General features: G+C 36.7%; 2 protein-coding genes across 7 annotated transcripts in view; both read right to left on the bottom strand.

Moving 5' to 3' along the window:
* Tws (protein phosphatase 2 regulatory subunit tws) overlaps window positions 1–19,186 on the bottom strand; it is a 43,364-nt gene extending 24,178 nt beyond the window's left edge. The window contains exon 1 of the mRNA XM_072010343.1: window positions 18,763–19,186. The gene's annotated coding sequence lies outside the window, so the exon portion shown is untranslated. The remainder of the gene's footprint in view (window positions 1–18,762) is intronic.
* An 883-nt stretch (window positions 19,187–20,069) lies between these two features.
* Window positions 20,070–25,440, bottom strand: Taf1b (TATA box-binding protein-associated factor RNA polymerase I subunit B). 6 transcript variants are annotated; one of them, XM_072010333.1, is made up of 10 exons: window positions 25,109–25,440; window positions 24,937–25,027; window positions 24,643–24,847; window positions 24,407–24,572; window positions 24,195–24,337; window positions 23,913–24,128; window positions 23,613–23,842; window positions 23,299–23,491; window positions 21,411–21,851; window positions 20,070–21,331 (listed from the first exon to the last, which is right to left on the bottom strand). In XM_072010333.1, the coding sequence occupies exons 1-10, from the start codon at window positions 25,193–25,195 to the stop codon at window positions 20,167–20,169; spliced, it is 2,937 nt and encodes a 978-aa protein (XP_071866434.1). In that variant the 5' UTR covers window positions 25,196–25,440; the 3' UTR covers window positions 20,070–20,166. The 6 variants fall into 6 exon arrangements, with proteins under 6 accessions (XP_071866434.1, XP_071866435.1, XP_071866438.1 ...); XM_072010334.1 differs by having other exon boundaries at window positions 23,703–23,842; XM_072010337.1 differs by lacking the exon at window positions 25,109–25,440 and having other exon boundaries at window positions 24,643–24,875.
* Between the last annotated feature and the right edge of the window lie 16 nt (window positions 25,441–25,456).

Genomic DNA, 25,456 nt, shown 5'->3' with positions numbered 1-25,456 from the left:
ACTTATCAACCTCTTAGATACGGCTGAATTTTGTGCGGAGCTGTTTCTTTGTACGACAGAGTTCGACGCGAATTACGTGTAAACGATGCAGCTCTGCAATGTGTGACGGATAACGCTGTTCCCTACGCAAGCACATTGGAACGAAGTTTCTGATAGCTAAATTATAATTTTTCTTAAAAATATGATGCATATACTTTAACTTTAATAATTTACTTTAATAATTAATAATATAATTGAGCGTGATATAATTTAAAGCACAGTACGACACAATTTTCACACTCGTAGCGCGATAGCGATTTTCAAATTGCTCTTTGTTTTCTATTTTGAAACGACATTTTGAGATTGAAGATTCTATTAGCATGTTAAAAAGAACATTTAATAATGGTTTATTTATATTAGCTAAAAGCAACAATTGATACCTGACATTGGCGTATCAAAAACAAAGACTATATATTGTCTGTATATTGTTAACATTGCCATAAAACGTTGTGAGGGCAAAAGAAGTGTGAAGCAAGACAAATGAAAAGATTTAGTTCAAACGATGAGCGAATGAGTCAGAAGAGTGAGCCACTACAGTGGCGCATCGTAATATAACATCGGCGAAAGCCACTATAGTGGCACGTCGTAATATAAGACGACATTCGCGAAAGCCACTATAGTGGCGCATCGTACCTAAGAGGTTAAACAGTAAACACAACGTAACAAAGAATCAACGATTCGAATTTCGTTTCGTTGAGGAACCATCGCGCCGTTGAAGGACCCTTCGCAATCGTAACGCAAAAGTTGGAAAAGAAAGAGAGATGAGACGGACGAAATAACAGGTGGGTCGTAAGTAGAATTAAGGCGGTTAAAACATCTGGCCACTGGGTAACGAAGTGATTAGCGTGCAGCACGACGACCGCGGCAAAAGGACCGTTGTCAGCAGCTGACGTTACAGCGCAGGCAAGCAAGAGCGAGGAGTATCGAGATCGAGGGTTGATAGAACTTTTGCGAGCTTTCCATGGATTTCTAGTGGCCACCCGTCTGAAGGTGTGTCTATCTTCGGCCTACCGTACTACGCGCCAACTCGGCTTCGACATCGAGATAGAACCAGCTTAGACAGAGAAGGAGAGAAAGAGAGAGAGAGAGAGAGAGAGAAAGGACCTTTCGGATCAATAGGTCGTGGCTTTATTGACTCGCGAAACCGCGTGCCAAAGAAACGCAACGTCGCGCCGCTTGCACCGTTAATGCACGCTGCCTGCAATTATCTTGCACTTCGCACGAGCACCCTTGTCGCCGTTTATTTCCTTTTATTAACTCGTAACGAAGTTGCGAGACCAAACATCAGAACATCTCTTTGCATTCTTTTTCTGGCGCTCGTGATGAAATTATTTGAACAATTACCGTCGATTGATATATTATGCGTCATATGGAACTTTTTGAAATATCGTTAGCACCGTAATGAGTCTGTCAGGATTATGATCATTATGTGTAATTTGAAAGTAAATTAGAGATGTATGTAAAAATTACAAAATTTTTATGAAAGTTTATTGCAAACATGCGCTTGATAAAAAATTAGTATATGGTAGATCGCCTTAAGCGCACGATCAGTGCGAAAGACGATCTCATAAAAAATATTGAAATTTTGTTAACATTGAAACAACCGTAAATGGAATACGGAAAGATAAATCTGTGTCAAAATGGAAGATGTATTAGAAAAATAATGCGAAAGGAGAGCAACCTTTCGTCCAAATATATTGTCAAAAATCATTCAAGTTCTCGATACTTTCTATATAAAATAAGATTTCTGGATTGAAAACTGACGAATTGGTTATTTTAACCACTCTGATGGTCTTAGTATTAATACAGCGAGTAATTGAATATTTTGTCAATTTTCTGATACGTGTGTTTGTCAAAAATGAATCTTGTCACTCCTATACACATTTTTATATTTCCTGCGAACTACGAATATGACCGTAATATGTAGTCGTATCATGTTGTATGTCATAGAAAATCTTTTATGTATACAGAAATGTTTCTATGAGTGTTCAAATATTTTCATGAACCACTCTATATGCTCTTGTCACGCTATAAAACAAGTATGACAGAAGCGTGCAAAATTTTCCGCTTCGAATTTTTCATACGCAACCGAAATACGTAAGTCACGGGTTGGACAGCGTGCGTTCATCAAGCGCGTTCATCAAGCTCAACCCATAACTGGACTGTTAAGGGGTTAAGGTTAAGCCGATTGCTAGGCAATTTATGCAAGTAGAGTATACAACAGGCGACGATAGAGAATTTTACGCAGATAATTTTCATACTTTAAAGCTCACATTACGCATTAGCGAGTGTCTGTTTGATAAATCCTGTTTTGTTAAAAATCTATGGTTTAATTAAAATTTCGTATAAACTTTTTTACTTTTCGTTTCGTCGACCGTTCCATCCGCTTGCCAATAGGAGAAAACAATGGTTGGCTATTCGCGAAAAGAAGTACGACGGTAACAATGGCAATGTGTTAAATGGAAGAAAGATATTCCAATTTTTTCTCGCGTATTGAACTTGCCCAGCTGCAATAAACTCGCAGACTGCCGTTTCGTCCGTTTGTTTTTATTTCCACGAACCGTGACGTGCTCTCGCTATCCACCGTCACGCGAGATTTTTAACAGAAAGCACTTTCACGCTTCGAGATCGGTATAAATATGTATAAATATGTATACTCGTATTGGCCAATTCGCGGCAACAGTAGATACGGATATCAGTAAAATACAGGAGAATCGAAAAGGTTGCTAGCTAAAAACAATAACAGAATAACGAACTTTGTTTATTTGTTTAAAAATTGACATTATCTTCGAATTCAACAGATAGACTCACGGATGTACTTAACTAACGACCATTGATATTTGCTCAAATGTATTATACATAATTGATTATAATAGGAGCAATATGACAAAAATGAATTGGCATAGGTAACCGTATTTTTTATAACAACACTTATATGTTTTTGATAATTGCAAACACTCGATTGCTTTTCAATTTTACCAGTGTAATGGTGCCAATTGTGTCACATTATAATGCTAACGAAATTTCAAAAAGTTTCATAAAAATCATAAAAAAATCTCCTGATAAGTACTCGAATACTTCCGTAAACCATGATATATACATGTTATATATATAATAATTATGAGTGGCTGTCGACGAAGTGGTTAAAGATGTTACAACTACTCGTCCAACATGCTCGTTACTCTGTAAAGTGATTTAGTTGGAAATAAACGTAGAAGCATCGCGCTCACAAAGAACGTTCGCCGTCTTCCGTCGATTTATCCCAGTCCTGTTCATCTTTGATAAGCGGTTGGAACTGGCTTTCAATGATTCCACTAAAAGGCTGCGTAAATTGTGCAATTGCTCTATTACGAGGCACTCGAACGCTATGTGGAACCTAACGCGTACATGCTAAATATTAACAGACATTAACCGAACGGACACTGACGAATGTGCCAGCATTTTTCTCGAAGCACCGACCTATGGACGAAATAATGAAGTTTACCCGCGGGGAACGTTTTTGCGATTGTGAATTCATAGGCGAAAGCAGACTGAAGTGGTCATATAGCCACAGTGATCATATTATAGCTGAATCCGCGTGTTGCTAAATTTTGTAGAGTGGTTAAAGTAAGATAAAGAAGATTTCGTGGACCAACGAATTTTCGATGATATGAACAACTCAGATAACATTGTCGAGAAAAAGGGTGCAAGTAGGTGCGATAAAATATTTTACAAAAATGAAATGTTATGTCGTAGCATATTTCAATGCATTGCAACTTTAGGGGACAAACGATACGAATTCTTAATAAATTCATATTAATTGAACCTTCTTTTAGAGATGTACTTTGATCGGGGCATCCCTTTATCTTTCACAGGAGCGAATTATCAAAAGATAATGAATCTAACCTATTTAGAGAGGAAGAAACTTCAGAAGTTCCAGCGACTAATGCCCAGATGCAAGAAGCTCTACGAATTGTTCGTCGTAGCGTGCGATATAGAACAACGAAGTTCGAGAAGCATTATGACTGTGAGAATTATATTCAGCAGCTAATAAACGCAAACAAACAACAGCCGGCGCTTGATAAGTTTTTAAAATAAGTTTTATATTGTTTTCGAGAAGAAAGAAAGCTAAGAAATGTAGCATAAATGTGTATTAATTGTACAGTTTGTGATAAATATAAGTCGTAAAAACGTTATAATCGTTTGTAATAAATTGAGTTCAATAACAAAAATTTGTTATCCTCTGTTTAATGTTGACAGCCGGTTATTCTTATCAAAAATTGCAAGTCCCAAAATGATCATAATGAGCGGGTTATAACTACATCTTGTATATAACGCGCGGCGGTCAACGTGTAATCACCCAGAGGAGGTTCACGCTATCGATTTATGCTTTTATGCGAGCAATTAGACGCAGCAACGTAAAAGCGAACGACAGATTTTCAATATTCTTTTTTCGTCATATAACGAATTATATTATGTAAATGGGGTGAAACAGGCATAGTATCACGAACGCTGTCGTATTCATCGACATCATGTCGTTTCCATAGTAATATCACCGGGATCGTTGGCTCCTCCGTGTCGCAGCTTTTGCAACCAGGTCGCCTTTGAGGCAAAGTATCACCTTCCCCATGGAAAGTGCGTTCGACGAGGGTAAACTATCTGAAAGCCTGCACTTATATCGAAATCAACCGCTGACTTGATCAGTGGGTCAAGGAGAGGATCATGGGTAAGTACATTTGGAATTCGATTTGGATTTACGAGCTAGCTGTCCATTGACGAGTAGAAACGCGTGAGTATCATGAAGAAAATAATTTTTAGTGTCTCGTAATAGAAACGAGCCTTATCAAATTATTTAGGTAACTGAAACAATTCAGTTAGTCTTTAAAAAACAAATTAAATGAAATTCGACTGCTAAAGATATTATATATAATTATAGTCTCATGGTCAACCGATTCTAAGTTATAACTGCACTCTCCATCGAGATATATTTTCATAATCTTAAAGAGGTACGCATATTGAACTCTTTATAATAACAAACACGAAATGTTATTTTACGAAGAATACCAATAAACCGACTTACACTATTATAATCCTCAACTCGTCAACGTAATTTTCATTAATAGAACAGCACGATACTGTTAGCGCTTTATAGGCTTCCTACGTTTTCTAATTACAGTCAACTTTTGATTTGCCACGAGGAGCTTCCGAAATCGATGAGAGTTTTTACGTTTCGTTGGACAAGCGCGTGTTCGTAACCCAATTTGTAGTAGGAAAATGAGCCGAAGAAATAACGGCACTGATAATATTTTCATTCGAAAAGAGTAGCTCGTAGAATACCGCGCGCGTGCTGCTGCATAAATTTTACGCCGATGATCACGTTCCTGCGTAGCGACGACCGTTTCGACAATTCACTTTTCCATTGTCGAGAAATTGTTTTTCAGCACGAGTAAAAAGACTCGCCATTAGTGATAGGCACAGTAGGTCGCAATAAGTTTATATCGTTTATCTTCCTGTTATTTCGACGAATCTCTCTGTTATTTAGATTATTTAGAAGCTGTTAGCTTCAGTTCCATTTCCATCTCCTTCTTCTTTTTTCCTTTTTTTTTTTTTTTGTGGAACATCAATAGGAAACTGATTTTGGAATATTCAAGATTTTAGATACCTGTTGGAACAATAAACATTCTGTTTCATCTAACTGATCACGAACGTTGTCCATGAGAGTTCGATTGAGTTTGATTGGCTCGAAATTGTTCTACGGAACGTAGCTGATCTTCAGGATTAAAACTTTTTCTCGAAACTTACCAATTTTGTACGATGATGGAACCTGGCTCTCGCGATCCGATTAGTAAAGGGCTCAATTCGTTCAAATATCGGACTCGATATAAGTAGATCTTCAGAACAAGTTCATCACTCTGGCTTCTTGTTTCAAAAAGCAGCTTGTGAAAATCGAATATTTCGCAAGTACAATAAATAAACTACTATATGTTATGAAACGAAGCATGGATATCGGATTTGATTTAGGATTACGAGAACTTACTCAACTCGATTCCATCGCTACTCGACGTATTTATCGAAACGAAAGGACACAGGCTAAAAATTACACAAATAACCTGTGTGTATCGTATGTAGAGCTTATTACGAAACACTGTGTACAGTTTATCGGATAACAAGGACTCCGCGCCCGTATTTATCGCGAATAGAACGGTTCATTTGCACCCTCGTTGCACAATCAACGGCAGGCATGTGCATGCAATGAAAACGGTAGATCGTGTTTGGATTATCAAAGCTCGAAATTAAAAACACGTGGCCTTAAACGTAAGGTAAACGCGTACGATGTTTAGCGAGGACAAGAGACTAAAAGACTTTGTCCTACCGATTCCTGTGATCGCAATTGCCAATAGCCAGCACGTGCTATGATTCTAGGGTTACGATTAACGAAGACATCGAAGAATGATCGCAAGGCCGCCTACTATACGTAGATTTAGAAGTGACACAATCGGAATTCGTACGAAGCAATTGGAATCAAGGCCCTCTGCTTGCCCACCGAGACAGACTCAAATTATTTAGAAGCGATCGTCGGCCACCGGATAGAATTGAAAAGTTTGTATTCCGTGGCACGAGCCACGATAATGTTCCGCGAATGCACGATATTTGCATGTAGCTCGCAAAACGCATGCGAAATACGATCGAAAGGAGCAACATGCAGGAATAACAAGCAGATATACGGCACATCGCGGAGCTTTAAAAACTGACTTCTCTTCTCGCAGTTTCTCCACTATGGAAATATTAAATTGTCCCTATTTACTCGCAGGACTTAGTCTTTCATTCTACACGCAATATCGCACGGAAATACGTGACAGTACTGAAACGTTTGCGTTCATTTTTCACCGACCCGACGTTTCCAAGCTATGTAATATGTGCTTCGCTGACCGCTTGTTTGCGCTATTCGTCATTGCTTGGAATACATCAATTTAACGCACTGCCTTTTCAAAATATTCAGACTTTACTCTTTACCAAGATAAACCTTCCGATTATTCGGAATTTTGGCAACGGTTGATATCTTTGTTAGGTGTTTCTGTAGGTACATCGAATCTCGGGAAATCAAAGGGCTATTTGACTGTGACTTATAATTTATTATTTGTGCCCTATCGAAGAACATTCTATGCCTCTTTCAAATTGTTTAATGGTTATTTGTAAAAATAAATTTTCTGAATAATACAACGATTAATATTCCAATATTAATACTCGTACTTGTGTGGATTAATTCAAACGTAATGTACATACAGTACATACTCTTATTTTCTACCTTTTATCATCATAATATCGAATTTTTGTAATCTTACGAAAGTACTATTGAACGATATAGAATTCAATATACCTTACTCTATTTAATTAGTATGTAATTACTATAACGAATACAATAGCGTGCCAATATCTTTTTATAGTCACTGTATGTCTATGCTATTCCCCTTGCGATATACCTTTTCCAGGCTCCGATTAGTTTAGAGGAGCTCATGCACGAAATACGAATATCTTTTCATTCAACAGTTCTCTTCTCTCGCGGCTTAAGGATCATCGATCTATTTCGAAGCGAACGAACGAAACACGAGAGAAAGAGAGAGAGAGAGAGAGAGAGAGAGAGAGAGAGAGAGAGAGATCGTACAAATGCAAGATGTATTGTCACGATTTCTGGGAGAAAAAGAACGGAAAGTAGAATGCAGAAAGGAAAAAGAGTGTGAGAGAAAAGAGAAACGAGGTATTAGGCGTAAAAGCCTTCATTTGTAGGCTGCAACGAGAATGTGGGCAACGACGTTCTTTTCCCCTTTTTCGCGATACCTTAGTACAACAGCTGCACCTAAACGCAACGCGCATCTGTATCGGTGCAAGCTCGGGTTTTCATCGGGTTCCTACGGAACATTGCTTTGTCTTTGGCTTTTGTATGATTTCGGTGTTCAACATGTCTTGTTTATGATCCCAGCATTTCGTTGAACGAAGAAGCATCACGAATAGCATCGTCGTGTATTCTGCATCGAATATATTATGCACGAATCTCTCGGGTTCTCCTTCAATTTTCTAAGTAACTTTGTTTGTCTTTCGTAAAATGCAGCCTGTGCCATTATGTTGTCTTTCGTGCTCGTCCCAAACCAACTGAATGTTAATCTTCTTCAGAAGGGAAAAGGAAAATATTTTCTGGTCGAACGTTCTTTCCTGATGGACAGTTGTAATATGTTTCTTCTGCAAAATATTTTTAAATGTTACTTATATTACTCGCGAAGGTATTCGAGCAGTTTCATGAATATATTATGTGCGTTATATGAAACTTTTAAAAATTTCATTAACATCGTAATGAGATACTATTAACATGATTGAATTAGTAAAATTTGAAAACAATGGGAACATTTAAGGAACATTTATCATCAATTGTTATTTTAAATATATGATCAGTAGTGAAAATGATTTCATCTACATATTATGGGCGCTTTATGCATTTTTGCATCGTTAAATTTTCCATAAATACATAAAAGTTCGCAGCGGGAAACTGCAGGCGTCAGGCAATATGGATAAATACACCTTAGGTATAATTCATTTAATGACACTAATAGAGGGAAAACGAACGTTATGAGCGTTCAGTAAAATAATTATCTGTTAGTATTACACATTAGATTAAAAATTTCTTTTATAACACGGCAGAAATTATGTTTTGTTTCGCTTAGATTTTATATAGTAATATGGTTATATGTATACTACTTAGGCTTTACTTGGCTGTCCAATAAATTCCATTTATTTCTCTGTTATTTAGAAACTTGTAGTTTTGTAACGAACTGTTTCGTAAGATAAAATTCCAATTATCTGCACTTTCTTACGTATACATTTTGGCTAAAGCTAATAATTTAGCCTCAACTCACCTGATATTTTCATGTTGGCAATAAAACAACGTTAAAAGTGCTACAATGTGGCAATGGAAAGAAATACAAAATTTAAAGGAAAAACAAAGCTCATTGCTATTCATGACCACGTGTCTCGTAAATTCGACTGCTCTTGTAAATTTCGGTAAACCGACGAAACGACTTTGACCGTACCAGAAGCTAACCACGTTCATTGTCCTAATCAATCTTTTTTCCTTCGTTAAATTTATTCTCTTGATGCTGTTTTCCGAGTGGACACTGAGACTTGATCATTGCAGAGGAAAGAAGCTCGCTGGTGATTCTTGCGTGGCACGAATCGTAACAAGATTCGAGGTTCAGTTACGTTCTCCGATAGAGAGATTCTGTCCTGAAATTCTATTCTATTCTTCTAACTTTAAAAACATCTCAAATTTGAACAAGATATGAAAATATTCTCACCGGCATGCGCGTGACTTCTCGTTCTAGTTTTATGTTAAACGTCTTCTGAAAACAGCGTAGATGTTTTTTGTTTGCTAAAATGAGAGCAACGTTGGAATATAAAAGTTCGAGGATCGCAACAGGATCGAAGGATGACCAGAAAAATAGAAAAAAGAAGCATCAGCGTATCCCTTACAGGGACTTCTACCTTGGTATAGTATCCGATGAAACCACGACAAATTCTATTATCGAAAGATTTTCGCATTAGCGATAGTATCTCCGATATTCCTTTTACGAAAGACAACCCAGAATTTATTTCCTCTTTCTCGTTCCGTCTCTGGTGGAAATGGATCGAAGGGTTCCTGGCGCCGTCGACCGGTGCCTCGTCACAGAGAAAAATATCGTGAAAATTTCGCGCGCCTCCGAGTTTCAACGATCCGTAAATTCGTTTCATTGTAATGGTCCTTATCGTGGAAATTATGCCGGTGGCGCACGCATTGTTCAGCCTCTCGGTCTCTGCTTTATATTCTTCGTTTTCACCGTGATAATTACTATCCTGCTATGGCGATCTAGGAACTTTGCGACGCGATGAAATTTCAGTTGTCCATTTCCTTCATTGTATCGAAAATAATTATTCGGACTCGAGAAACGAACAATACTTCGCGTATTGAATTCGAATAGCTTGACCAATCCGAACGAAGCCTTACGGAGTGAGATAACCACGCGAAAGAGTTAAGACGTACAAAACAACCAAGATAGAGCACACTCTATAACAAACACTAAAAACGATTTCCTATATAGATTCTATATCTTCAATTGCATTACTGAGAATCACCGAACATGCGATACACGTTTTCGTAAAGGAACGATAGCTGAACTGAATAAAAAGCGTGGCTGACAATAACTCGGTGAATCCTTAGAACGAACAACAGAGAATCGCCGTTCCAAAGCCCAGTTCCTAAAGTCGTATCTATCGCATTTTGCAAATGACGTCCTCGAGCTTCTCCTTCGGATCTTAGTAAAACCATGAATTTGCATAAATATCCGCGCTCTAATCGCAATACTTATTCTTTGTAGTATCTCTCGTGTCAGCATAGTTCTCTTGTATCATGGAAAGAAAGTTCAGCTTGTACGTATCAAGAAGGCGAGTTTACATAAATGAAAAGTTTTCCTGAAGTACACTCTCCCTCCATATTAGGTAGTACGTCAGGTTTCTCTAGCTTCTGGTGATGAAACGAGGGACGCGAAATTTTTCATACAAACGTTCGTGAAAAATTCGTTCGAACGTGTAAATGTTGCGAATGATAACATCGGCTGCGAAAGCAGATAAGCCGGGTAGCAGACTCGTGAACGTGTCTCGTACCGTTTTGCATCGGAACGTGAGTAAGGACAGAACGATTTGCGTGGCGCTTATCGGTAAACGGGGGTTATTTATCGCGACTTGGTATCTATGCGTATACGCAGACGTCACGTAACTATGTGCATGTCAGCTAAGAGATGTGTTAAAGTGAAGCGTACTCGAGGGCCAGCCGAGATGCCCGAAAATAGAGAACGCCCGGTTATTTCAGGCTGTGTTGTTTCAAGGTGAAAGGCCGGCTTCGTGAGTATTTCTTGTGCTCTCTTTCCTGGAGCACATACACTCCGGTTCGCCTTGCCCTCGCCCTCAACTCTCTCAGTCATTTGTCAACGAAAGAATAAACGAGAAGAGATACGTGTCTGGAGGGAGGGCGCTTATAGAAAATTCGATTAAATGTCACGGTGGTTTCTGTATCGACAAGCACTCTACTTTCACTTGAAACTTGCCTCGTGTCTTTCGAGATATTTTCCAGACTTTCAATCGCGTTACTAAATCCTCCGGTATCATTAAAATCAGATAAATTTCATCGATTGTCAACGTAAGAATGATTTACTTAATGGCTGCTAAGAGCATTTCTACATAATCTTATTGTCCAACGAGGCGTATTTTTAATCAGATTCTACATCTCATTTCCATGGTTGTATTAGGCTGTCCGAAAAGTTTCTTTCGTTTTATAAGGTAATAATAGACGCATAATGTTTTTTGTTTTATATTAGTTTATTGAATTATGCACGAATATAATAATAGAAATAGAACGAAATGGATCATACCTAATTCAATAAAATAATATAAAACAGAAATTGTTGCTCATCTATTATCACCTTATGAAACGGAAGAAACATTTCGGACAACCTAATATATCTCGTTTTTAACTATCTGAATATACATATATTTGTATATACTTGAACTTAATTAATCAAATGCTACGATAAATGCAACAGGTATATTTCGTAGCCATTGTAGATAATATTGTCAGACGAAGGTGCGCAAATGTGAATTTTGTACAAATTAAATGTCACTATGCAATATATTTGAATCTACCGCGGCAACCAGAGCAAGATATATCAAATTCGCGTGGCAGTTAACGCGTTAAAGATCAACGTTGCATCGATGCAACGTTTCATTTAGCATTTCTCCTTGATTACTTTACATTACCCATACGAGCAGATTGCAAAGCCAATTAGCGTAATTGCAATTTTTACCATCGCGTTACTGTTTGAACCGATGCGTTCATTGTTTCGTTCAACTTTTTTCCCCCGTGTTTGCGATCGCGACTCCACTGTATTGTCCTGTAACGAGAGCTAATTTCGCTGAGAGAGATCGATAGGCCGATTAGAACGATCGCTGATTGGAATAAACCGGTATTTCCCATCCCACAGGGAGGCGAAAGTCAACGTCGTGTAGATGCGATAAATTGCCACTACATGTAAATTAACGTCGTTGTTGATAATAGAGAAACGACGTGGAATAAGAAGGAACGACGGAGAATAAAAAAAGGATTACGAACAAAGGTTCTCGGCGACGAAGGACGCGATACTTTACCCAAGGGAAGGGACGCCGTCGTCCGTAATCCGTTAACGTCGCGTCGTCGCGTCGTCGCGTCGTCCAGTAACATTCTATGAATTTATGAAAGTTCGAATGCGCAGAGTTCACAGAAATTCGATTATATCCGCGTAAACTCTACAGCGGTGAACTTTCATCGAGTATATCGACATTATCTCGAGTAGCTTGATCATCACGTTACCTGAGACCTTTCGCACAGCTGAATTAATCTTATTAACGAAACTTTACGAATCCGTGCCTGTCCACCAGATTACACCTTCAGACTGAAGAAAATAAAAATTTCCATCGGCATCTTCTTTTTCGTCCCACCTTTGTTTCCCTTCGTTCGATTTAAAATATGTATCGAGTCATTATAACAGCTTGTAGAAGATAACTTGGAAGGTACAAAATATAGGGAACTTCAAATAGATCAATACACGTATCTATATGTATCGCAATGCACAGAATGCATGTAACCTGCAAAAATATGTATAACATCCAAAGTAGAATCCTCGTTACGCCTACTATTTAACAGATGAAATAGACTTCAGTGTAAGTATCGTTTCTTTAATACTAGAACTACCGATAGTTAACACGAAGCTATTTCTACCAAAACCAGTCAAAATGATTGGTCTTTAAAAAATACCTAATAATAAAATATTTTTATATTTATTGATTTATTACTTTCCTACAGAAGGAATTCCATGTTATGTAATATATTTTTGGTATTATTAATCCATCTGGGATCATGATCGATCTAACCAAGAGTTTACACGTTTATAAAATTGTAGAAACAGTCACTTTGATTGGTGTGATATTTTTAGTGTTAGCATCTAGCGATCTAGCGATCGATCCGGAATTTCCTGATAACTGATATCGTCATATTAAAATTTTAAACAGCGCAGTAAAAATTTTAAAAATGTGTTACAAGTTGTAGAAAACGAGGAAACTGGTTAATTGGGGTTCGATAAACAGATTGCAGGACCCTTTTACACTTTGACAAGTATGTAATTTTGACTGGTATTGGTATAAATAGCCTTGATACAAAGTTATTTTCAGTTTGAATACATAAAAGACAAAATAAAATTCGTTATATTATTCTTTTACTTATCGTTGCGCAAGTCATCATCATTGCAGGGAAAAAATATAACATGAAGTAGGAATTTTAAATTAAAATTGTAAAACCGTTCAATTTGTTTGGTGCGGTAGTTCTAGTGTTAATTGTATACAAGGGAGCGTCAGAAATGTATGGCTCTAACAGTCAATCAGTTTCCTGCTAGCAATAAGTCTTAAGAACAAAGGATTAAGTAACTTAACGGGATTAAAAGACACAATGGGAGTAAAGTACACATGGAAGCACACTTCCGTGCGGAAAATTTGTACGAGAAACTGGCGCCTGTGTCGCGAGCAGACGTTGAAGAGGCTCGTGTTAACGTTTACAGAAAGCGTCTTCCGTTTCCCAACTCTCCACGTATCGATCCGTTTATCGTCGACCAAATGGAGAATCGTTGGAAGGAATTCTGAATCGCAGGAAGGTGGACAACGAGCCATGAAACCGCGGTACAATTAGCGAACTATTCGATTACCGAGAACTGTAGGCGTTCTATCGAGAAACGATACGCGTTCCAAGGGACTTTCGTCGGTTCAACCAAAATTCCGACGTCGATATTTTCTCACTGTGTCACAGGGACAACGAACCGCAGGATTAGACGATTGTTCTCTCTGGTAGCTCGCGAAACAATCGGTGCAATTCCTCTAAAGAAAGGTTTCTCCGGATAAAATCTTTCGAGTTGGACAACGTTCCGTCGCGACTGTTCCATAGTGCCAGACGGAGCTCGTTGGGTTTATGCATAAAATTTGGAGCACATCGTGGTATATTGGAAAAAGTACAGCTCGAAGAAAAAGTTTCTGCCGGCAAGTTGGCCGACAGCCATTCCCATTTTGCTATAACGAGGCAATGTGTTAAGAAAGTGCAGAAGCGTAAATTGGTGATGTAAAATTCAAATGGATATCGTGTTGAAGTAGCGACGTGTTAATGAAAGACGTGTTTAGGGGGACAGGGCCGTATCTCTGAGCTCGTGAAAGAATGGAATTTTTTCAGCAATTTATTACGGAGCAACTATCGGATGATTACGGATTGATCTCATTCCTTTTTTATCGCAACAAGAATATGTCGTATATTATCTAAAAAAAAGTGGCGAAGTTATACGTAAGCGGATGAAAGAAGGGACTTTTTCGAGGAATTTATTCCGGAGGAATTACTCCGTGAATTGATATCGTTCTTTTTTTATCGTAAAAGGGATACATCCTATGTCATTTTTCAAAGTTTGCAAGCTGGTACGTAAACGGATATTGCTAGGAAAGTCTGAAATTAAAAGGATGATAGGTACTTTTAAACGTTGAAATACGTGACTAAATCCAAATTCTCAAAATCTTGATTTACGCCATTACGATCTACACTCCGTGATGGAATCCTTTTATACTTTTCTCGAACTTAAAACATCTGTCAACAGACCGCGGATTTTTATGAATTTATGGCAATGCGCGTAATATGCAAATTATATAAAATATTCAAAATGAATATTCAAAATCTTTCACGATATTTAATAGGTAAAACAATTTTCCTCCTAAATTCCACTTTCGTAAAATATATTTGCAAAAATACGAATTTGCATAGATATTCATAGTCTATTTATTGAATGTAACAAACACGATCGAGTCTGAAATGATTAAAAAGGAACGCAGCAGAGTTAAACACTGAAGACCATCTTTGAGATTCTCACGGTTGAGGATCGATCAAAACGCGATTCTCGATATCGTTTTATCGAACACCGGAGAAATTGAAAAGCCCTCGAGCACCTGTTCTTGCCACAGCGAAAGCTTGGTTTTCGCGCAATTTCTAAATATTTCCGAGACACCTGTTTCCATCAACCGTGTTTGCAAAGAGAGACGAGTTCGATCGACCGGTTGGAAACGCAGAGGCAAAGAACCGGCTATCTCTACGGAGAAGAACCTTACGGAGTAGGTCAACTACGAGGAAATACACCGGATGGATAACGCGGGAACATTTAACTAGACATCAGATCGGGATATTCTCGCATTCGTGCGATTCGCGAATTTTTCGTCTCGAAGAAACAGACAGATAGCGAAATGTGAAACATGGCCTCGTAGTTTCATATCTCGATAATGATCGCGACGACGGTGCGTCTACTTTCGTAACGTTCGATTGGAACGTTGAGCGATCGGCAATCATCGTCGCAGCTGGAGCCCTAACAAAATAACGAACGACGTGGTTTCACTTATGAGCTCGATCCAGGATCGTGTACACCTTAATTGTAAGAATTGGCACATTCGTCGATTTGTAGCGACAGTGTTTGAATTTGATCAAAGTGTTACAAATTAATGTCGATTCACAACGGCGTAAAAAAGTTATCAGACGGATACTTTATAAATTATATTCTAAAAGGTATAAATGAAATTGAACTGATATTGGGTGGAAGACCATGGCGACTAAAGGAAAACAATGTAACAAACAATCGCTACTATGTCGTCGTACGATATTGGTTAAAATTGTTTAAAGTATCGCTTTCAAGATAAGAAATCTATCTGGACGACATTCGCATACCACTGTATATGGCTATCACGTTATGCGTCTTTTATAAAAATTCTTGAATTTATCATTTGAAAGAAAGAACTTATAATTACTCAAACTTATTTAGATCAATAATATCGGTGCTAATAGTTGAGCGTTGTGATGTATTCGCAATGTCTTGAAGAGTTAAGCGGTTGACCGGCATGTGCCACCGATAACTTGTTCCGATTAACCTCCACCCCTGCTGCAACAGGATGTGTGCAACAGGATGCAAAAGGTGTTGAAACGGCCGAAAGAGATACCGTAGAGAAGCCTGGTTGTTGCAATTTATAGCGACCCACCGCCGGATTGTTTGTTTCCCAAACGTTGCAGAAAGTTTCAAAGTGGCTGGGGAGGGGACTAAATATAAAACGCGTGCACGCAACAGTGCAAGTGCAACCTCGATGGCCTGCGAGCGGCATCATAATGTAGATCGCCTTAACAATGTGTAATCGATGATACGCGTTCGCCGGGACGCGAGATCGCTCGGCGAACACTCGGAGAAAGGAACGGTTCAATGAACCATTCGATGCTTTGTTACACGAAGAATTTTTTTTCTCTCCCTTGGCAAAATCGATACAAATTATAGGTTGCGTAATGTCATTGAAATTAAAAATAACGTTTCCTTTGTGCGTAGCTCTGCGAATCGACCGGTTGTCACGCCCAGGAAATGATGAAAAAGAAAAGATGGAAGGAAGAACAAAACCGTAGAGGAAATAATTGTGTACGACATTCGCACGCCCTCAATCTGTCGTATTCGTATTCAACGATAAATTGTACGACATAAATTGATACGTAAAAACATAACGAAAATCGTCGAATATTAGTGGCGGGTTCAGGTACATCGCAAATAAAGTTACATCGCAGTTTATTTTTAAAAATTAACGTGCAACGAACAGATTGGCGCCTGTAAGTATTATTCAGTATCATAACAGCTTTCTGTTTTCTTAATTAAATATAAACAAGATAAGAAAGGTTCCTTCAGACCGGATAGACCATCGTGATCAATTCCAGAAATAACATTAAAAAACTAATTAATACCGACCAATCGTGTATTTAATCTTAATATACCATTGATAAGGTTTTAATTAGAATTTCGTATCTAAAAATCTAAAAGAAAACGAGCATAACACTATGAACCACTAGTTTACCATTAGTTCAATAATTTACATACTTTGATAACATTCATACGTGATTAATATTAATACATGAAGCGTTCGATGATTCGTTATCATTACTCCGATAAACGTTCGTTCAAAACAGTTGCGAATAATTATTCGAACCCTATGAAGAGAACTTTAGATACTGAATTTGATCCGTATCTATGAAAGCTTATTCGATTTGATTCTATCACCGACAAATACTATCCATGGGGACTTTGAATTAACGAGTCAGCAGGTTTGATATTCAATGACAGTACTACCTCAACGACTTAAATTCCGTTTAGTCGATTAAAGAAATTGTATCGTTCTATATGACCGTATATTCGCACGTGTGCACGAAGTATTACGATCGCGTGTTTCGGTTCGTTCCTATATCTATGTATCATAACCATGCGATATTCTCGAACAAAGATATATCTTTTCTGCACTAGTCAGCGGAAGAAATGCATGGCTGCACTCTTAGAAAACATCGATGTATGGCATCAAATACAGTTTTCGCAATCTCGACCGATGTAGTAATCCTTCGCAGAAGAACATCCTCTTTAAGCCAAAATGTAATATCATGAAACGTAGGAAAGAGGGTAGAACACTTCAAGCGGCAGGATTAAAATTATTGCCACCATGGACCAAGGAACACTCTCGAGTTTGGTTTTAGACGAAAGCACCACCCTTTTGCACGATTTATCGTTTACGACCGTGGAGATGCGTTCACGTGTGAATGTCTCCTTATCTCGATAAATCCCGCTGACTAAGAAGCAAATCATATGTTGATCTTATTTTAATAGAATGAAATAATTGGACAGCTCATTTGCCAAATCGATGAACTCCACGAAGCAAACAATAGAGAAAATTGATGAAACTATATACGATAAACTGATGAAATCATATACGATAAGCAGCAATCAAGCGCTTTGGTATTACAATTTGAAAAATTTCAAAAAGTAGGGTTAACCAATTTGGCCTGTAAGCACCTCGTTTGGTGGTCATAATAATTGAAATCGAAGATAATTTCTGGCCATAGATTAGGTCTATCCGCGTGTCAGATAACTAAGATATAAGATGCGCAAGCGCATCTTCAACATTCGTGAATTTTTGTGCGTTAGCCTCGAAGTAATATTAAGAAATTACGTGAAATCTATACAGTGGAATGAACTCTTGATATCGATAGTCTCGAAGAAAGGAAGTTTGCCAATCGATCGAGCAAGAGCATATAGCGATGCCGAAATTAGTGTAAGTGTAATTGAAATCGAAAGAACTATAACATTGGCACGGTTCATCGATTTCATCATCGGAAAAAAAAGGGACAATAATTATGCAACGAAAATAACGATGCACTGTAAGCGGCGAACGCAATTGGAAGTCCGTTTCAAGCGATCGATGATCCGAGAAATTGAGATCGATTCGTAGATGTCTTCTATCGATTGTTCATTAAAACCCAACTGCATCCAGCAGGTGTAGGAAGGATACTTTCAATCGCAAATAATTCTCTTTCGATGCAGTGCCAATTCGAATCCTTATTTGGCACTTACCAAAACAGTTGTATGCCATCGGCAAGATCGATGTATTTCACACGTACGAGTAGATTTGATTAAAAAGCTCTGAACCAACATCCCACATGCGTACGATAATATCATAAAACAAAATTGACAGTCCAAAATATAAATCAGGAAATTTTGTTCAGTCGTTTGGATTTTCAATTGGTTACTAGGAAATTGAATGCTCACTTACGATAGACAGGAAGTGAGGACGGTGGGGCGACCAGACGCCTCGGTGAACGACACCAGGACCAAAGAAAACAGGTGCAACGTCGAGTTGAATGTGCAAACGTAACAACGGCGTGCACTTTCGATGAACGTAGTGGGCAATGCCACGATTGTAACAACGCGTTGTCACAACCACTCTAAAACACGAGGGCGAATAGGTTTCTGTACGTACGCACGCACGCAAGCACGTTCGAATGCACGAACACTCGTGCGAACTGTTCCTTAAGGAACGAGCGTAGATACACACGCGGACAGCGTACACACATCACCGCCTGATCGTACACACACTACGTACCGTGGTAGCGACCGCTGACCGATGACAGCCATCCGACACTGTCTTACGCCAACTGATGTTTACTACTGAAACGCTCCGTCGTCCCTCGAGCCGTCGCGACGGCTCGGGACGAGGAACACACCGGGAACCAACGAGCCTCTCGACGAGTGCAACAGTTGCTTGACCGGGGCGCCCCGCAATGTCGACTCCGATTATTAACGCGGCTCTATGTTCCTCGACACGGTCGATAAACAGAAAATCCAGATATTTTTAGAAACTGGAAAAAAGGTTCATAGTTAGTGATGGAATTTGGCACACTTTGAATAGCTTCGAATCTATATTATATACGATGACTCACAGAAATATTCGAACACTTACAACAGAATTTTTCTTTGAATATACATGTTATACAATTTTTTAATTTCGTTAACACTGTAATAATAATAAACACGACTATCGTGATTATAAAAGCAAAATTTGAAACCAATCCGAAAATGTATATAGAAGCCACATGACATTTATTGCAAACGCAAATTTGGTGAAAGATTAGTAAAGAGCATAAAAAGTAGTCTTAGACTATACAGTAAGTGCTAACAATGGGTCCATTAAACATCCTGGCTAACTAATATTGTAGAAAATTGACTGTTCAAATGTTTGGATGATATTTGCGAAGTGTATGTTTCCACTGAATATCTTGTAACTCTCATATACATTCTCAGATTCGTTTCAAAAGTTAACAATATAACAGCGATAGTCATATCTCTTTATGATGCTAAAAAGATTTTAAAATATTTTGTATCATACATATATATAAAGTTTCTAAGAGTGTTCAAATACTTCCGTGAGCTATTGTAAACAATTCGAACCGCTTCAAACATAATTTGAAGCTTATAGTTCTCTCATCACTATCCATAGTGCCATAAAGATAAATAGGAAATAGCACAAAAATATTTTGCCGCGTAGATTTATTATAAAAGGATTTCATGGAGCTTAATCCGTAGATCGAAGTATTAATATATTGTTTCGACATGAATAAATTACATTGTCAGTACAAAATTATAATTAATATATTACAATATAGCACACGACAGTTCTTTACCATTTATTTAAAATAAAGTTCAATTGACTTTTAGATATTGAATCTATGTTGGTACGTTCATTACTGTCAAGGGTACTAGAATTCGAAATGTGTGAATGATAATTTTCTATTAAACAGACTTCTTCGTATAAATCTTCTGTAGACATTTCCACAATCAGTGCACATTCGTTTAGTAGCCAACGAAAAGTTCGTGGTAATGATTTTTCAAATATAGCGAAATTTTTTGATTTCACGCGGCTGAAAATGCAGTCATACATCCAATACTCTGTAAAGGGTCTAAAAAATATATCTTTCTCCTTGACTACAGTTTTTTCCTTACTTGATACAGGTGAAAGAGTGTCCTTTTGACTAAAAAATGAAATGTCGCTGGAATTAAGATAGTCATTTATATCAAAATGATCAATATTTATATCTATGTCATCAATATTAATGTCACTGATATTGATATCTTCAGGGAATAATAAATGATTTTTTTCGGTACTTTCAACCTCTATATGTTCATCATTTATGACACTTGTGTCGATATTATCGTAAATATTTTCATTCTCTGTTGCAGCAAAAAACTCGGCGTCACTCTTTTCAATTTTTATAGGCGCAGCACTTCCCTTAATAAACTGACCCTTAGCATTTCGCTTAAGTTGAATTTTAGATTTTTTGGAATGTATTTTTTTCATTCCATTCGACTTATGAATGGCTTCTTTTTCTGCTAGTGATAAATGTATGTTGTATTTATCACGTAGTTTATTTTCTAAAAGTGTCCGTTGATCCAAATCATTGCTCCCTAAATCTTCTTTGTTCTCACTATCGCCATCAGCAGGTATTGCCAATTTCCCGTTTGGCAGAGTTTCGGTAAATGTAAAATCATTTCCTGCAAAGACATTTGCAGAATCTTTCAATATACTTGCGGTACTATCGTAATATTGATTTTTAGTAGTGTCAATTTTAATGCTACATGGTGTTTTAGTGTGTAAATAGTCATTCACACTTTCGCTTCTAACTTCTTCGTCCTGTAAATCATCTTGCACGTCGATAAGCTGTTTTAGTTCATCTATACTTGGCATTCTAGGTTGTTCAAATGGAGGTACATTTTTTTCGAGAAAATGTACGTTCGAATCGACTATCTCTAACTCTATGCCAGATTTCGCTGCTAATTCTACTAAACTAAAAAACAAACCAATATATTTCAATTAAATGTGGTTAAAAGTAGCATATTTCGAATTAATAATCTCAAATTACTTACGCATCAGATTTTGTCATGTACCCAACTCTTGTAAGAAAAAAATCACTTCGTGCTATATTAGGAATATCGTAGAACGGATGATCTAATAAATGTTGCAAGTACGAATGAAGAGGTGTTAGAGATGGTGGAAATATATCAATTGCCTGTGGCGATGTATCATTGATATTTAAGTTACTTGTGTGTTTTCCCATAGCACTAATAATTTCTTCTGGCAAATAATGTTTAGAATTTTTTATTTCTCGTTCATTCTTATTCGATTTAGAAGATATAAATTCTAAGAATTTTAAATATAAATCGTCGATTCCATCTGCATCGGGACAATATTTCATTTTGGTTGGATAATGTGCGTGCATTAAAATCGTCTTTCTGCATTCAATATATCTTTGCCATTCTTGAAAACTAAAAAGTTTATCATTGAGTAAGCCGCGTTCAATAGCTGTGCTGAAATACAAAAGAGAAAAGAATATATTAACAATATAAAAATTTAATGTATTTAATGTATTAATTCTCATTAAAAGTACGATTATAAAAGGACATTTGCACTCGCAATTTTTTTCGTCTTTGTTATACATTTCTCTTCTTTCTTCATATAATCTAGCCCCGTATGTAATTAAATCATTTTCGATTACAGCATATGGCATTTTTTCGGAAGTAAAATATGTTGCCCAACGACCATCTGACTGAAGTACAATTCCACCACCGACTTGTTCAAATTTTTTTAACATATAAGAAAAGTGCTTATGCAGAGCTTCCTCCGCCGAAATATGACATTTAACGTCTTCTACAATTTCACGCCCTAGTCCCAGTTTCATTATAGATTCTCCATGTCCTGTTAAGGAGCATCCTACGTTTCTAATAGCATATGTACCACAACCCAATATTGGAGTATCTCCTACTCTCCCTACCAATTTTTTATTTAAACCTCCTGTCGTAGTTCCAGCAGCTACACTATATCCGTCATATGCTACACAACCAACAGTACCGAGACTATCTATGAATAATAATTTCATGAAGAAATAAAAATCTACTTCTTTACCGTGGTCTTAGATGTAATCAATTTACTCGTTAATATATCGATATCCAATAAACTTTGATCATGAACATCAGCATTAAATTCTCCTGTTTTCCCTGAATGTAAAGCTATACGTGCTGCTGGTGAGACCATATTTCCTTCTGATATCCAATTTAAATCTGCATGTTTTGCTAGATTTTTAGCTCCTTCACCCACGAAAATAGAATTTGGAAAATTGTTCATAACATATTTTGCGAGTGTTATAGGATGTTCTATGTCTGAAACTGCCGCTACTGATCCACATTTAAATGTGAAACCATCCATTATGCTAGCATCCATTTGAACTTTTCCTAATAACGAATATGAGTAATCATCATTTACGTAATCAAACTTTGCAAATATTAAAAAAAAAATATATATTTTTTTTTAAGATGGCATAAATGAATATTTGAAATGCACCTATTTCATTCAACACAGATCCATAACTACAGTTAAAAAATTCATCACATTCAAGCCACCATAATGCAGCTTCTACAGCATCTACTGCAGTTTCACCATTTATTAATTTTTTATAACCATTGATGGCGGCTTTTTTACAAGCTGTCATTTTTTCTATAACTATAGAATCACTGAAATTCCCCGCACCGCCATGTACAATTATGCACGGAGTATTACTTTCGTCACATTTACATTCTCCGGCCCCAATTTGTTTTTGTGATATATTTAATACACTATCAGATAATGTAATATTTCCGTGTTGTATTTTTGTTCCAAATACACTGACCATTTTTACTATTTATATTACAGATTTACAGACTTTGAGGTTCAAAACATAAAATAATATATATAATAGACATTCATTTTTTTCAAACATACCTGTTGATCTTCTCTGCAATTCTACTGATGCGATATTCAGTTACACCATCTAGAGCAAGTAAAGTTTTCAGTACTACTATAATAAATGCCATTGCACGACCTTCGTAGTTAGGAATGCATGACTTTTTTGCATCAAATATCATTTTAGGAGGTGATAAAGCTATTAATCTTTCTGTATATAATTGAATGCCCCCTAAAATCATATATGATATACATATATAAGATTCAGTCAATAGTAGCAATGTAAGCAAACATATAAATAAACAAGCTGAAAATATAAATAAATAAACTGAAAATATAAAATATAATCATACTTGGTAATCCTAGTTCTTGACAATATCTGTTAACTAAAGATAGAAAATCAGGACAAACTATATTCCATACACCAAGTAATTTTGCCATACTTGCAATAATTCGTCTCATGCCCTTATGTGTAATTTCAACATTCTGTGTTAAGAAGCTTCTTTCATTCGCTGTTAAATCCAGTTCTGGTGGTAATAAATGATCCAATTTGTAGTAAGACAAGTGTCCTTCTCTTCCATATCTAAGAAAAGATTCTTTAATAAATAAAATTATATATATCATGATAATAAGAAACAACATCTCTTACATGCCTTAACATATCTCCTAATTGTATAGGTTGATTATGGATCCTTAAAGCTAAATATATAATTGCCCATAATCGCATAGGTGTAATTATATTAGGTCCCATTTTGTACTGAGTACTTATGTGTTTCGCCTTGTATTTAGCTCTTTCAAATCTGGGTATATTTTTTGATAATCTTTTAATTTTTCTTGCTTCTTCTTTGGCGTGGGAACTAAATTGTACTCTAAATAAATCAAAAAGTATAAGAAATATTTCAATACATGTGTACCAAATTTTTTAAAGAACTTACTTTCCCTCATTTTCTGATGATTTCACAGAACTAGATTGACCACTATATATACTTTGACTTTGACTAAACATACTAAGACCATCACCCTCAGAACTATTTTGAGACTGAAGATATCTATCATAATCTGCCGCTATTAGAAGCCTCTGAAAAAATGTGGCTTGTGTGAAATATGAAATAAATTTGTTTTTATTGATAAATATTATAAAAATTACTTTGTTTTTGTTCAATTCTCTCATAGAACTACCCTCACTAAATCCAGTTCCACTAATGTCCATGCTAGTTCCACTAATAATGGAAGTATTTGTATTACTTCTAGATCTTTTGCGCTTCCTGGATGTTTTCTGCGATTGCACCTTGCCATAAATGATATCTGCATCCCTATTATAATAAACATTAATTTATCTGAATATAAACATAAACATAATTCAAATTGTTTACTCAAACATACCTCTTCTTATATCTTCTAGCTAATTTGGGCATAGATTTTTTTCTAGTTGAGATAAATGCTACTTCAAGTTTGCCTAAATATGTTGCCCATAATTGTAATACTGTCAATTTTATATCAGATGGGACTCCAAGTTCTATTAGCTCATTTGTTAAACCAATTAAAACAAAATTGTATAATTCCCACGAAGTCCATCCAACCTCATTACCTAATACATGTAAGCAAAGATTGCATACCTAACATTTAAAAATATTAAGAAATTCTTAGAATAATATTTAAAATAATATTGATACAAACCTGATATATCAGATTTTAATTGCCTAATTCTTGTTTTTCGCAATCTAGTCGTACTATCTATACGTAATTCAAGAACTTCATCTCTGATATCCTACAGAAATAATGAAATTAATTACTATTAATTATGAATTATACTTAAAAAGATAAGAATAAAATTACAGTATATTATTACCTCATTTTGCGTTTGACACGTTTGACAAAAGAAATATCCAGCTTCTTTGTAAAAATCTTTACTGCCACAAATTCTGCACTTTTCCATTTTCTTCGTGAACTCCTAACGGGAGTTCTGCATTCTTCTGTTTGTTGCATTTAAGTGTACTATGAGGTTATACGGCACGAACACGTTTTACATCTCACCTCGTGGTTTTTCATTAACAGAGGAATTTAACTTTACAGCGAGTACTCACGTGATCGGCCATAATCTTTCGCTCTGAATTGCGATTGGTGTAGTTTGAACGAATGATACGATGAAGATACATGTAAATTGTACCTTGTAGCGGGAATACAACGCAGAATATTA

This window comes from Bombus fervidus, chromosome 9 (assembly GCF_041682495.2).
Source record: "Bombus fervidus isolate BK054 chromosome 9, iyBomFerv1, whole genome shotgun sequence".
In the NCBI taxonomy this organism is placed as follows: domain Eukaryota; kingdom Metazoa; phylum Arthropoda; class Insecta; order Hymenoptera; family Apidae; genus Bombus; species Bombus fervidus.
Note: the sequence above shows the minus strand (reverse complement) of the source record. Positions and strands in the feature narration are given on the sequence as shown.

Coding starts and splice junctions, on each gene's coding strand:
- Taf1b (XM_072010333.1), bottom strand. CDS start 25,195: ATGGAAAAGTGCAGAATTTGTGGCAGTAAAGATTTTTACAAAGAAGCT. Junction 25,028..25,108: donor CGTGTCAAACGCAAAATGAG/GTAATAATATAC, acceptor TTATTTCTGTAG/GATATCAGAGATGAAGTTCT. Junction 23,492..23,612: donor TCAAGAACTAGGATTACCAA/GTATGATTATAT, acceptor ATATGATTTTAG/GGGGCATTCAATTATATACA.